General features: G+C 34.5%; 2 protein-coding genes across 2 annotated transcripts; one reads left to right on the top strand and one right to left on the bottom strand.

The window, feature by feature from the left end:
• Nucleotides 1-4661: 4661 nt before the first annotated feature.
• Nucleotides 4662-7796, top strand: NPC6 (non-specific phospholipase C6). Its single transcript, XM_047297949.2, has 3 exons — nucleotides 4662-6151; nucleotides 6633-6809; nucleotides 7161-7796. Exons 1-3 carry the CDS (start codon nucleotides 5080-5082, stop codon nucleotides 7457-7459), a joined length of 1548 nt encoding a protein of 515 aa, XP_047153905.1. The 5' UTR covers nucleotides 4662-5079; the 3' UTR covers nucleotides 7460-7796.
• A 1084-nt stretch (nucleotides 7797-8880) lies between these two features.
• LOC124825351 (mediator of RNA polymerase II transcription subunit) lies at nucleotides 8881-13451 on the bottom strand. The gene is made up of 4 exons (XM_047297951.2): nucleotides 13314-13451; nucleotides 12816-13186; nucleotides 9815-9904; nucleotides 8881-9261 (listed from the first exon to the last, which is right to left on the bottom strand). The coding sequence occupies exons 2-4, from the start codon at nucleotides 13170-13172 to the stop codon at nucleotides 9163-9165; spliced, it is 546 nt and encodes a 181-aa protein (XP_047153907.1). The 5' UTR covers nucleotides 13173-13186; nucleotides 13314-13451; the 3' UTR covers nucleotides 8881-9162.
• Between the last annotated feature and the right edge of the window lie 1955 nt (nucleotides 13452-15406).

Below are 15406 nucleotides of genomic sequence, written 5' to 3'. Positions count from 1 at the left end.
AGGAAAGGTGAAAGGACCCAAAAAGGATGACAAAGGTAACACCAAATACAAAGAATCATAAGAACAGAAAGGTGATGATTTTGGTGATTCTGTCAAGCACAAGAATTACAAGTCTTCCACCAATTTTGGTAGAGAAAAATAATGGAAGTTTGATAAGAAGGTAAGGTGTTACCATTTTAAAAATTTTGGCTAGTTTGCCAAAGAATGCTAGAAAGGAGACGGGACCAAGAACAAGCCAAAATACTAAGCTCATTTGGCAGGATGATACATCAGATTCAGAAGTTGTGATGTTGATAGCTAGAATACATGACAATAAGCTAGAGGATGCAACATGGTACCTTGACTTAGGCTGTTCAACTCTTATGACTTGTAAACAGGAGTAACTTGTGAAAATGAAGGAAGTTGCTCATAGAAGAATCAAATTTGTTGATGATAGAATCCTAATAGCAGAATGGTCTAGAAGGGTAGTCCTAAGGGACAGTGATCGAAGAAAGTTTGCGATTAAGGAGGTGTTATATGTGCCAAGGCTGAAGACAAATTTGTTTAACCTAGGCCAACAACTATAGAAAGGCTTTGTGATGACACATTTATAAACCTTGTATTAAAGGTGAGATTTCCTTTTTAGGCCTTGAATAATGGGTCAAGTAGTGTAAATTTTTGGTTAACTTGGGTCAACAAAGGTCAACACCCAATGTTGACTCAATAGAGACATCTTTCTAGAGTTGACCACATGTGTCAAAGTTTTGTCTTAGCTTGGTGAGCAAGAGAGAAAGGCGTTCCATCTTTAGGAGAAAGTAGCCATGTGTCATGCTTCTAATGGAGAGCATTCTCGCATGTTAGTGACCACATGTCCTCCTAATGGAGAGGATTTTTGTCTTTCTTCCAAGCTAGCCAAGTTGAAGTTTCTAGGTTTTTTCTTCTACAAATTTGGAGACACCTTAAGGATATAAACAAAGGTGTTTCTCCCTTTGTAAATTAACTTTATGATTAGTATTGTTATGTTTCCAATTTATTGTGCCATCTTACTTATCTCCAACGTCAAGGTTAGGGCATCCCATTGGTCTTCTTTAGCCACCTTCTTTGAGAGTTGGTCAAACCTCTCTTAAGAGCACCAAACATCACCAATCCCACCCTTCTGACATCCCTACTGAGAGCTTTCCCACCATACAAACCCATTGCCTTCACACACTCATCTTCATGCTTTGGATCATCCTAACTTGAGGAGGAGGTTATCAATACTTCCATAAAGTTCAAGAGGTTTTGTGATGAAGAAGGTATAACACATGAGATTACCACTCCTTACACACCATATCATAATGGAATTGCAGAGAGGAATAATCAAACAATTTTAAGCATGGTTAAATGTATGTTAAAGAGTAAAAGCTTGCCAAACTTTCTATGGGGAGGGGCTATGTTGACAGCCACATACATACCTAACAGATCTCCAAGTAGGAGGTTAAAAGGAGTTACACCTAAGGAAGTATGGACTGAGGTAAAATCAAATGTTACTCATTTGAAAATATTTGGCTTAGTGTGCTATAAATGTGGTTGATAAATAAGATGATAAACTACATGATAAATAAGTGCCTCTAATTCTAGTTGGCTATTGTTTGATGTTGAGGATGGACATGTTATTATAAGTATAGATGTAGTGGTTGATGAGGTTGCAACTTGGAACTAAAAGTCAACCCAACATGAAGCATAAAAAATTGTACTTGATGATGAAACAAATATAGTATAGTCATGTCCTGGTGATCATGATGTGAGTGTAAGAAGATCATTAAAAATCATTCACCTGCATCTCATCTAAGAGATTATGAGCTATTTTATGATGTTGTTATGACCTTTGATGGAAATTTCATGCATTATACTCTCGTAGTCGAGGTTGAACCTATTGATTTTGAGCAGGTTGCTGTTGATAAGAAATGGTGGAAGGCAATGCAAGAAGAGACCGAGTCTATTGAGAAAAATCAAACATGGGAATTGAAAAAACTCTCTTTTGATAAGAAGTTGATAGCATTGAAATGAGTTTATAAGTCAAAGGTAAATCCACAAGGTGTTATAGTGAGACATAAAGCCAGATTAGTGGCTAAAGGATTTTTACAATAGGCTAGAGTAGATTATGGAGAAGCCTTTACACTTATGGTGAGAATTGAAAGAGTCAGGTTGGTGGTTTCATTAGCAACACAATTTCACTGGTCATTAGATTAGTTGGATGTGAAATTAGTTTTCTTAAATGACAAGGTGTATAAATTGAGAAAGACCCTTTACAGGCTCAAACAAGTTCTAAGGGTTTGGAACCATAAAATTGATGGCTTTGTGGGTAGTATTGGGTTTGAGAATGAAGTTTATGTAAAGAGTTTCTATAAAGATGTGAAAATTGGGAAGTTAATACTAAATTAAAAGTTAAAATTACAGGTGAGAGCTTAATCGCAAAATTCAAAGTTAAAATGATCAACGAATTTGAGATGAGTTATTTGGGTAAGTTGAGTTATTTTATGGGAATTCAATTCATAAAAACTAAACTTGGCATGGTTATGCATCAATGACGATATGCATAAGATGTTTTGAAGAAATATGAGATGCATCAAAGCAACCCAGCTTACACATCGACTGAAGTTAGTTTACGATTGGAAGAAGAACCATAAGAAGAGGTAATTGATCCCCCTGTCTATCAAAAAATTGTTGCGAGCTTGAGATACTTGTGCAATACATAATTTAATCTTAGTTTCAATGTTGGTTTGGTCAACAGGTATATACTGGATCCAAGACACTTTCACTTGAAAGTCAGTAAGAGAATCCTATGCTACATACAAGGCACATCCAGTTTTGAAATTCTATTTCCAATAGGAAGCACAAATGTTGCTTTGAAGATTACTACATATTCAAATGCAAACTCGTGTGGTGATAAATGGGATAGAAAAGGTACACTTATGTACATTTTCTTCCTTAGAGAATCACCAATTTTGTGGAGCTCAATAAATGAGTCAGTAGTTGTTTTATCCTTTGCTGAAGCAAAATATGTTGTTGCTTGTGAAACAACCTGAGTTGTGTGGATAAGATCATTAATAAAAGGTTTGAAGATTGAATTAGCTGGAAGGATAATGTTGTTTCTTGATAATAAGTCATTGTTAAGCATCAACTTCTCGTGGTAGAAACAAATATATTGATACTAAATATCATTTTATACGTGAAACATGAAAAATAACCAACTTGAAACATGAAAAATTTAAGGAACTAAAGAGGTTAATTAGTGTTGTAAATGTTAACAATATTTTGGCTTAAAGAGGTATATTAGTTCATTAAGCCAAAATTGTCTATTAGGACAATTTAATTCCTATATTATATTACTTTGTTAAGTTTATTGTTTGTGTTATATGTAACTATGTGTCTAATAGTCTTAAATATCTAATGAGAAAATCATTCTGTATATCCCTCTTCTCCTGAATTTTATGATAAACAAATTTTGCTATATGAATTCTATATAATAAAAATATTCATGTGTCATTTTATTAAATCTTCTATTATCTTAAAATATTCCTTTCTTCTTAATAATAATATATTACAAGTAAATTTATATGTTGGCAAATTATTAAATATTTTTAAAAGATAGATTTATAATTAAATGTAAAATATTGTTTTCGATAACATTAAATACCTTATACCACTTCCATGTAAAGTTAAATATTATATTTATTGAATATAATGTGTAGAAAAGTTATTAAAGATAAAAATTGAGAGATAAATTGTTATATTTTTATATATCACGCTGTTATATTTGAAACTTATATTTTAAAATACATTTATTAAAAAATATTATTTTAAACGTTACATTTAATATATTGAAACATACATTACATTTAATAAATATATTTGTTCAAAAATATCACATTTAACATATTCAGGTAAAATTGAATGTCAAATAACATTAAGTAATGTATTTATTAAATATAATATGTAGTTAAATTATTAAATATAAAAATTAATAAATATATTGTGTTAAAAAATTGTACATTTATTAATATATTGAAACATACATTACATTTAATAAATATATTTGTTCAAAAATATCACATTTAACATATTCAGGTAAAATTGACTGTCAAATAACATTAAGTAATGTATTTATTAAATATAATATGTATTTAAATTATAAAATATAAAAATTAATAAATATATTGTGTTAAAAAATTGTACATTTATTAATATATTGAAACATACATTACATTTAAGAAATATAGTGTTAAAAATATCACATTTAACATATATAGGTAAAGTTGACTGTCAATTAATATTAAGTAATTTATTTATTATATAGAACATGTGGTTAAATTATTAAATGCAATAATTAATAAATAAATAAACAACTTATATTTAATCTATTAGTTAATTAAATATATTCTATGATTTGATAGTACAGTGTAAAGAACATTTATATAATCCGAACATTGTAACTGAGTTCCTATTCTATTTTATTTTACTTTTTAAACACACTTTGATTTGCATTAGGTATTATTGGGACTTATGGGGAAAAAAAATCACTTAAATTAATTTATTAGTGCCGAAAGTAGAAGAAACCCAAAAAACTGAAAACTGATACTGAAAATAGAAAAATAAACTGACCCGCGAAAAAGGAGAGGGTAAGATCCTCATCATCTACGCAGAATAATCACAAAAGGACACTTTCAATTCATGTTCCACTAATTGCGTTACTTTTCCTTCTGCATTGTTCATAAAAGCTGAATGAGTGAAGCAGTAAGTGAGTGAGGTATAGCACAGAACCTAACCAAACCTCAACCTCAACCTCAACAACAACCTTATCTTCCTTCTTCTGTGTTCTGCTACCACACTATCTACACATACAAAATCCTCCAACACTGTATTTAAAATTCTTCTCTATAAATTGCACAAAGTATCTAATTGCCGTTCTGCGCTGTTTCCACATTCAGTGATAAAAGTCTCATTCCATATTCACGTTTATATCACCATTCACTTATTCCGCATTCAGTGTTGGAAAAGCCTTTTTTTTTTTTGTACCGACAACCCATTTGAAAAAAGGTCCCATCTTTGAGGGAAAGAATGGGAGGTGGTAAATCCAGATCTTTCATTCTAGTGCTCTTTCTATTTGTGTTCTTCTGTGTTTTTGCAAGGGCGCAACAACAGCAACCTATAAAAAACGTTGTTGTTTTGGTTATGGAGAACCGTTCCTTTGACCACATGCTGGGGTGGATGAAAGAGAGAATCAATGCCTTAATCAATGGGGTCACGGGAGATGAATGCAACCCTGTTTCTACTACAGGTTCGAAGCAAGATTCGATTTGCTTCACTGATGATGCAGAGTTTGTGGATCCGGATCCTGGGCATTCATTTGAAGATGTGTTGCAGCAGGTATTCGGGTCTGGTTCGATCCCTTCCATGAATGGATTTGTGGAGCAAGCATTGTCCGTGTCTCAGAACCTCTCTGAGACTGTAATGAAAGGGTTTAAGCCCGAGGCTGTGCCGGTTTATGCTGCTTTGGTTAAGGAATTTGCTGTTTTTGATAGGTGGTTTTCTTCAATTCCTGGTCCAACACAACCCAATAGGCTTTTTGTGTACTCAGCAACCTCTCATGGTTCCACAAGTCATGTCAAGAGGCAGTTAGCGAAAGGGTACCCTCAAAAAACCATCTTTGATTCTCTGCATGAGAATGGCCTGGACTTTGGGATTTACTTTCAGAACATACCCACAACTTTGTTCTATAGGAATCTGAGGAAATTAAAGTACGTATTCAAGTTCCATCAGTATGATTTGAAGTTCAAGAGAGATGCCCGAAATGGGAAACTTCCACCCTTGACTGTGATTGAGCCTAGATACTTTGACTTGAAGGGCTTACCCGCTAATGATGACCACCCATCTCACGATGTTGCACATGGCCAAATGCTGATTAAGGATGTTTACGAGGCTCTAAGAACCAGCCCTCAGTGGAATGAAACACTTTTCATCATTACATATGATGAACATGGTGGATTTTTTGATCATGTGAAGACCCCTTTTGTCAACATTCCTAATCCAGATGGGAACACCGGACCTGCTCCCTATTTCTTCAAGTTCGATAGGTTAGGGGTTCGGGTTCCTACTATTATGATCTCTCCTTGGATCAAGAAAGGAACTGGTAATCTCAAATTCCTAGTTAATTATCCTTTTTTAGCGTCTACTCTTTTGTCAAAGCAATTATTCATATTTTTCTATGATAGAGATGTGAGGAAATCATGGCCAATACTTCTTTTATCATGGGGAATATGACATGAATTTATTCCATTGGATGCCACATTAACTTTTCTGGGACCATGTTCTTTCTGATTACCAGTATTCCGGTGTAGTTACTTTAGTTTGAGTTCGATGCAGTTGGTTGATATTTCTTTTCTATGTTTGTCCTTTTCCTTGTGTTTTGAGAGAATAAGGACTAAAGGATTGTTGTTTTCTAGTCAAATTTGGTACAAACAACAAAATTTGGTTTTGAGCAATAAGGTTCCAATTGCTTTGTTTACCAAATCTTCTTGAGTGCATTTGTTAGATTCTAAAGCTTCAACTTGCTTTTGATTGTTCTGACGTGCCTACTAATTTTAATTTACTACTTGGTCCAAATTTCTCAGTGATAAGTGGTGCCAAAGGACCTGCTGAAAACTCAGAATTTGAGCACTCTTCTATTCCTGCAACCATAAAGAAGATCTTCAACCTTTCCTCCAACTTTTTGACCCACAGGGATGCTTGGGCTGGGACATTCGAGCATGTTGTTGGAGAGTTAAGTTCACCCAGAACGGATTGCCCAGGTATCCAACCTACCCTTTTTATGTCAATCAATTGCGTTCCTCAATAATACATTACCATATGGATTACAACGTGATAAAGTTGAACATAGATGGCTTATACAAAAGAGGGGAGACTTCATCAACTTTGACTAAAACTTTCTGAATAAGAATATTTATATTATCATTTAATCATAAACTGTGATGTATAATCAGTTTATTAACTTTAATAATAGCTACCTTAAAAGTTTATGCTTATCATGATTTCTGATTGGTTGACAGTGTAATTTTTGTTAGACTGCCCTGCACAGAAATTAAACTCAAAACCTTATATTATGTGTAACAAAGTATTAAGGCTGGGTGTGTGTATTTCAGTGACTTTGCCGGACGTGAACCCTCTAAGGAGCACTGAAGCAAAAGAAGATGCAGGCCTGTCTGAATTTCAGAGTGAGGTAGTTCAATTGGCAGCAGTTCTTAATGGGGATCATTTCTTGAGCAGTTTCCCTGATGAAATGAGCAAGAAGATGAGTGTGAAAGAAGCTCATGAGTACGTTCGAGGAGCTGTCTCAAGGTTCATAAGAGCTAGCAAAGAGGCCATCAAGTTAGGGGCTGATGAATCTGCCATTGTGGATATGAGATCCTCTCTCACTACTAGGTCTTCAGTTCATAATTAATACAAGCAAAACAACAAAGAGAAAATAAAGTTGTGGCTACCACTGTATCGAAGATAGTTTTAGGTAATCTGATCATTCTTGTGCTAGATTTTTGCTGTTGTGAAAGTGGAATGCTATAGAAGAGTGAAAGTGGAATGCTATGAGTATCAGTTGGTTGTGAAAGGACGGAAGTCTCTCTAGGTGATAAAGTCTCTGCCTGATAGAATTTAAGGAAATTTAAGAAAAAAAATCAAGAAAATGATGGGTTGGCAAGTGAGTAATTTCGAAATAGAAAACTCCAATGTTGTACAAAGTACCAACTCATAATAATATAAATGAAGCTCCATTAGTTTGTTCAGATTTGCCAGTATAATGTGAATTTCTTGAAGAGAGACTCGGGAAGGATAGACAAACGAAAAGTACTGTCTCTTTCACCAACTGAGATTTAGTTTCAATGTGATGTTAGAGATGCAACTAATGAAGTTAAATTTTTTAAACTTATTTGATATGGAGTATTTTTTAAAATGGGTTTTGGCGCTTGTGTTGTTTTCAACAGGGAGGAGAGTTATGTTCCTTCTGCAGTTACACACAACTTAAGCCAATATCCCAACTATGGTCGATATGCAAGTGGCTAGAGTTGGATATACTAATCTCGTTTGATATATTCGAAAATCATAAATAACAGTTTTTGTTTACCCACCATCACTACCCCTCTTGGAGTGGAAATGCTGTGGTAAGAACATCTTACCAGGGGGATTAGTCTGCTTTAATTGTGAAAGCTGGCACATATTCTGGACGAAGAATTTCTGCAACATGCCGAATTTCATGAAAAAAGGACACCAGAACATACCCTGCAGGACATATATAATGAGATTTACCGTACCATGAGATGCTAATGCTTTGACAAAGTTTATTAATATATATATTTCTATTACAAAGTAGAATACCAAATAGTATGTGAGATCGTGACACTTAATTATATCTGTAAGTCATTCTTCCCGTAAAAAGTGGTGAGGAATATATACCTTTTGCAATTCGTCGGTTCTGGACAATTGGACTCTCTTTTTTCATTTTTAAATTGATACTATTTCTCCTTTGAATTGTCAGGCAAACTTTAAAAATATCTTCAACTAAGATACCGATTAATTTCCTTATCATTCAATCATTAACTTCTAAATTAAGTGGTAGACCCATCCATATGTTTGGATGCACGATTGAAAAGCTGAACGCGTATAAACAACCCTATCCTTTTGCATACAATACTTGTGCATAACCACACATAATATTTAGTTGCTGGTTCGTTATAATTGCATGTGAACCGGAGATGTAATTTGTAAGACCAAACATGCGCCAAGAACACCACCACCTTCCCATTCCATTTATATGTATTCCTCAACCAAATAAACAGATTTGAAACATGCAGTGTATTTACGAGTTATAAATTGAAAAAAATGGTGAAACAAAAGTTTCATCTCAGACAAAATACAGGAATCCTTCTCTAAGGTTCAAAAGAAAGTACAATTTCTTTTACAAAATTTATAAGGAAAAAATCTACAAAATGCAAACTATCATCATTAAGAATTTTCTAAACCCATAGGATGAGAACATATTGAGATCAACTTATACACCTTCATATGGAAAAGTTCAAGCCTTATTGTCATTTACTCAGAATCAGGTTTCCATATTCGTGACCGCTCCACAAATTTAAGTATTCGTCTCATACTTTAGGTTGATAAAGGACTTTGCCATGTTGATATATCAGTGATAAGATCACGCAGTTGATCTATTAGTGTCTTCAAGAGCAAGTTCTTGTTGGCAAGCTCCTACATTTATGAAAAGATGTTCAATGTTTACCACTGAAGCAATTAAAAAAGAAAAAAAGACAATCTATCAACCACTTCAGATGCTAAATATGGTTGCAAAATTAGAGATCCGTTGGTGTCTTTTTTTTTCTCTAATGAAAAAGTATTGTGCTAATTAAATAAATTTAAAAGATTAATAAAAAAATGTAATTTAAAAACGAAGAAAACCTAGAAAGTCTATATTAGTGTTAAGAAGCTAAAAATAATAGCAATATATATAAAAAAATAATCTCCAAAATGGTGGTGTTGTATCATAATTATCTTTTCAAAGCTAATACCAATGGGTCATAAATTGCTTAAAAAATAGGCCAAAATTACAAAACACATAATAAGGAAGACACTAGATTCAGTTAAATCTTAACATAATATGACTGAAAAGTAAATGCTTCTGAATTCCAACAAACTAAAATCTGTTCACAAAACGACAATTTCAAAGCTCAGCCGTTGTAAAGAACAGCGTCAAAGCATAGAGATAAAGATTAATACATTTATTAAAAACCTGGTTCAAACCTACCCTTCTTAGAGATGAGGCTCGCTCCTCCAACTTGTCAATTTCAGCTTCATCTGCAGGGCTAGCAGCTGAACCGGTATCAAATGATTTTGACTGCAATACAAACCACGTTAGTTTAACAAGAAAACAAAAGCTTCACTTGACAAAATTTAGTAGTAAAGCTCACAAAAAGAATACATACATAAATATTTAAGCAAATAAGTGACATGTATGAATGAAAAATAACATGCGAGTGTATCTACCAATATCTCTTGTGTCAATTTACACTATGTCTTCTATATCTACATTAAGGAGAGTTTGTCTACCAATATCGTTTGTGAGTAATCCTTTAACTCCAACCATCAATATCTTCAAATTCCAGTTGATGGTACCGCAACATTGCAGAGTTATGTTTAGCAAATAATGAATTTATACAAAGTAATTTGTACCAGTCGGTTTAATATTCTTTTAAAACTAATATTTTAAAGATGAGTTGTTACTGAATTTTTTATAATCATATTAAGCTTAACCCTGTTTTTTTTTTTCACCCCCGTTTTTAAAACGACATCAAATTGAACCTTAGAATAGAGTTTGAATCATCATTTTACCTTCTCTAAAAGATATCCATGAAATTAAGATTGAATTCACAATCCATCAGCTAAAACTCTGGTTTAGCAAAGTAATAACTAATTAATTATCATTCCTGGGGTGTTTAGGCAATAAAACGTAGAGAAGTAGATGGCCAAAAGTCAATAAGCCACTTAAAATTGGAGTCAGCTCTGGAACATTAACAAGAGCGTACACAGTTTCATACTTTTCATTATATTATTGAAGCACAATCAATGTTATCGGTATTGACAACCCGCAAAATCCTTTACAAAAGTATGAAGAAGCATTGTGGACAAAAAAACATACAATATATCCAGATAGATAAATGCAGAAATATAATTGCAATGTAAAAATAATGAAAGACAGTCATACAGTTAATGATACAATACAGTGAATAATAGTAATAATAATAACAAGTTTAGAAATTCGAATAACATTAAAATCAATGCAAAACACCAGAAACGACAAGGCATAGGCCTTGAGTAGAAAGAAGAAAAAGAAGGGGGAGAGAGCGGTGCTATAGAACCAAAGAGGAAATCAAGAAAAGGAAAAAGGGGGGAGGGCGACACTGTACTGGGACAACAACAGCACTGCAGTGGAATACTGGCAGCGGAATACGTCTAAAGCTCTGGAATACACTGCAGGCAGCAACAGAATAAACCAAAGGAAGTGGCAGCAGCAGTGTCACTTGAGGCTGACCACAACATCTACGGTTGCTTAAACAGAACAGATCTGTATTTTCGGTTGTGGCTGGTATCTTAGGTTTGTTAATTTTGGATTGGGTACACCTGAACCTAGCAACACCAACCATGGTCGTTCCATGAGGCCATTCTACAACTTCCATAGCTGTCACTAGCCATCATGGAAAACCCAATTCGCCACTACCATGCAGTGGTGGGCAGAAAAATAAAATCTGTCACCCCTTTTTCCATGGTTGCTTTTTTTAACACTGACCACCATGAGTTAAACTTGCATGATTCAACAATCAGCAACTTGATCCCCTAAACTTACAAATTGACATGAATCCTGCAGAAATGCCCCCCATGTAGCCAATAAACGTGATTTGGTAAGTCAAGTAGTTGAGTTGCTGACTTCAGAATAACAATAGGTTGCTTGCATTGCTTCCAAAGCACACTGAACGTGAATTCACAGTTAGGCATGCATTCACGTTGATTGTACATTGGAACATGTGATAGCCCCAAAACACACTGAATGACATTTCTGCAACTGACCTATAGTTGACAGGAGTTCCTAACATTTTAGCCACTAAACATTGAAGGACACTGCATGTTTAGTGAAACTATGGTCTTTCAGATTTCGGAACTCTGTAACTAAACATCACATTTCAGTTTAAACCCCTGGGACCATCACAATTTGGCACCCATGAATGTTGGAATTACAATAAAGTGATGGCATGGCACCAACTTTAAGCTGAAAGATCTTAGTTTCTATAATGTATCAAATGAATATGCACGTTAAAAATTGACAACCACAATACATCCTAAATATCAAGAGTAGGACTTTCAATAGTGCATGACAGTGACATAATAATGCTGTTGTGACACAGTGGAATCAGGGGCCGCACACTGGTCACGATCACTTGAGGATTGCAGCAGGATACCACTGCAATGCTGTGATGTCAAAACCCCTTCTTGCTTAGCTGTTAGGCTTGTTTTTTTGGATGGGAAGCGGGCATTTCAGGATTTTGGGGGAACACAACAAAAAGGAGCGAGACCTGCATTTATCTACATCCCTCCTCTCTAGCGAGAAGACCTACATTCTCCCTGTCTCTGGATATGAGGAGACATACTCCCTCTTTCTGGCTAGACATGTTACCTATGTCTTTTGTTGATATTTACTTGTATGTTTTGTTTTAGACATAGCAGTAGTTCAACTCTCCCTGGATTGAGATCTGAAAAGATTTCAAAAATATAGTATCGCATAGCAGTCGATCTTAAAATATTATTTGAATTTTTTTACACGGTTAAAATTTTTTTATTGTCAATTATGAGTAACGATTATTTAACAACTCTCCATCATCGAAAATTTAAACTGTATAAAAAAATTCAAATAGCATTTACTATATTTTTGAAATCTTTTCAGATCTCAATCCAGGGAGAGTCGAACTACTGCTATGTCTAATCCAATTCAATCCAATTCAACCCAACATCTTATCCTTTTACATTAACAATTTAACACCACATTCATGCGTACAACCACAAGGCAGCATCGACTAGTACCTCTCCCACCCTCTCAGCTCAATACAGTTTATTGCATTTACCTTCGGAACATAATAACCTCTCAAAAAAGTTCACAAGATCCACGAATCAACAGAATTGATTGTTAAAATGCATTTCACAACAAAGCAAACACGGTATGGAGATTCAAGAGAAAGTCAACGAGCGAAATCGTGTACCTTCTGGGAGTTAGGAATGGCAGTGAGAATTGTCCGAAGCGTGGCGACAGCGTTCTTGTACCGCAAGCGAGCCTCTTCGAGGGCGCCTCCAGCGCCGGCAGAGGCTGTGGCGCCGTCAGAGTGAAGATTTGAGTTGTCTGAAGCGGAGTCAGTGGTGGCGGAGGGGGCATTGGGGGAGGTAGAAGTGGCGGAGGGAGAGGTGGACCACAGAACAGGGTTGCAGAGCTCGTCGTTCATGGAAGAGAGGATCTGGAAAGCGAACTCTATGGTTTCTTCCAAGTACTTCTGCCCTTCCATCGCCAACTCCTGCGTCGTTTTCGACCTCAACACCATGCCGTTCCCCAATTGTTCTTCCATTCTAACCCCCCACACTAATTCAGCACCAAAACCACTAGATTTAGAAATCCTAAAACCCTAACTTCTTATAGATTCAAAGATATAAACAATGGCGAAAAAATATAAACCAGAAGATGAAAACGTTGACAGCAGGATTCGAACCTGCGCGGGCGAAACCCAACAGATTTCAAGTCTGCCTCCTTAATCACGCGGACATATCGACGCTTTACCTCTGCGTTTTTCATTCCTTCAGTATTGTCTAATACTGTGTGAAATCTCATTTTGCAATTTTAAGCAAACTTTGATTAATAAGAAAAATGTAGGTTAAAAATAATGTATTCTTCCTGCCATTTCATTTTAAATATAAAAAAATTACTAACTTACAACACTCCTCTTTTTTCTAATTCTACCCTTAATCTTGCTTAATTGTTTGACAAATATTTTATTGACATTTTAAATAATTTTAAATAATTACTTTGCATTAAGATTGTATCATATTGTTCTATTTAAGTTGTAGGAAGTTATAGTAATTAGGCTTTATTTCTGTATTGATTAGTTTACACTTATATATTTTTTTTTTCATTTCATTTCATACTTGTGGTTGAACGTGTGTTTTGCGATGATTGTATGACCCTTGATTATACGAGAGCAGAGGATGTAGTAGATGCTTCGGATGCTTGATAAAGATGCGAAAGTGGAGAGCAGCTTTGGGTTTATTTGAAGTTTTGAGTTATAAAATTTAAAAAATAATATAAATGGATTAATTTTATTTCTTGGTTTATTTGATTAATTTTTTGGATTTTGTAATTGGATTATATTTTTGGTGAAGTTAGAACTTTATTTAAATTCCGCAAGATTCAAATGTCGAAATTTTTAATTGGCACAATTTTCCGCATTAAAAGGATTTTAAAATATCTTACTCTAAATATGATTCGTGACACTCTAAAATGGAGCATTACAATAAAGGACTCCACTATTTTAACAATGATTTTTTAACACTATTTTGACAATGCCACGTGTCTCGATTCCATTGGTCCATTTTGAATTTAATTTTTTTTTAAAAGTGTGGTTGAAATTGAGTAGGGTTTCTTAAAGTTGAGATTCCAAATATACCCCTGACCCTGCTTCATTCGGAATCAACGTTTTGTCTTATTCTCGTGGTTGTCTCTCTTCATTTGTCGTTGTCACTCTTGGTTCTCTCTTTGTCTCCCTCCATTTTCGTGAAGGTCGTCTTCTTCGTTGAGGTTGTTGTGCAAAATGGCAACGTCTCATGAGCATGGTCTGTTGAGCAAGGTAAATGCTTTCTCCTACCATTTCCTTCGTTGCGTTTTCAGTTTGGGTTTTGGGTGTGGGTGTGGGTTTGGGTTTGTGTTGTTATGGTTTTTGGGTTTTCGAGTTTTGCTTATTCTGTTTTGGTTGATACAGTTGACCGTTCGTCACTCTTTTTCAACAAAGTATATATGTACTTTGAACGAACGTTTGACAGACGAGCAGTGGTCACTAATTGCGAAGACTCCATTTGGGTGGTTTTTAGATTTGGGTGTTAATGTTAAAGTATGTAGGAATATATATTGAGTGAGTTATTGGTTAAATGGGTGGATTCTAGTAGTGGTTTTTTAATTACAAATAAAGTTGTGAATATCTATGAAAAGGATTTTTGTTTAGGATTGGGGTTGAGTTCAGATGGTGAAAATATTAACTTAAAGAACGAAATGGGAAGTAGTACATGTGTGAAATACATAGGTAAAGGAACACGAGATTTGAATTTGATATACAAACTTTTAATGAGAAAACACAAGAAATGATACCTTGTTCTCATTTTTGTAGCCTTTACATATTGGTAGGGATATGTGAGATCTTATTTCCAAAACGTAGCGGAAGAGTGTTTCCCATAATGTTTAAAATTGTTGACAATTTAAGTGGTTTGGGTAATTATTGTTGAGGTAGTCTAGTTTATCGTTTTTTGTTACGTAGTTTGTGCAAAACTTCAGAAGCTTTGAAGAAAGGCAAAGGTATAAGGAACGTTTACGTTGATGGTTGTGTTTACATGCTGTAGGTAATTATTATTTATTGATTTAAAATGTTTTTTTTTGTTGTAGGTTGCATATTGTTTTTTTGCTAAATGTTAAGATGAACTATGTTTTTAGGTATGGTTTTGTGAGCATTTCATTCCTCCCGAAGGTCCAATAGAAAAATTTCCAAGAATATTGCATTGGATGAATAGAAATATGGGAGACAACTTCGTAAAACGAGTT

Source organism: Vigna umbellata, chromosome 2 (genome assembly GCF_029865625.1).
Source record: "Vigna umbellata cultivar VRB3 chromosome 2, Vumbellata_1.0, whole genome shotgun sequence".
Lineage (NCBI taxonomy): Eukaryota > Viridiplantae > Streptophyta > Magnoliopsida > Fabales > Fabaceae > Vigna > Vigna umbellata.
The sequence above is the reverse complement of the archived record's forward strand: the minus strand, read 5'-3'. Positions and strand labels throughout refer to the sequence as shown.

Coding starts and splice junctions, on each gene's coding strand:
- NPC6 (XM_047297949.2), top strand. CDS start 5,080: ATGGGAGGTGGTAAATCCAGATCTTTCATTCTAGTGCTCTTTCTATTT. Junction 6,152..6,632: donor TTGGATCAAGAAAGGAACTG/GTAATCTCAAAT, acceptor CAAATTTCTCAG/TGATAAGTGGTGCCAAAGGA. Junction 6,810..7,160: donor ACCCAGAACGGATTGCCCAG/GTATCCAACCTA, acceptor TGTGTATTTCAG/TGACTTTGCCGGACGTGAAC.
- LOC124825351 (XM_047297951.2), bottom strand. CDS start 13,172: ATGGAAGAACAATTGGGGAACGGCATGGTGTTGAGGTCGAAAACGACG. Junction 9,905..12,815: donor CCATTCCTAACTCCCAGAAG/GTACACGATTTC, acceptor TTTGTATTGCAG/TCAAAATCATTTGATACCGG. Junction 9,262..9,814: donor GAGCCTCATCTCTAAGAAGG/GTAGGTTTGAAC, acceptor TCATAAATGTAG/GAGCTTGCCAACAAGAACTT.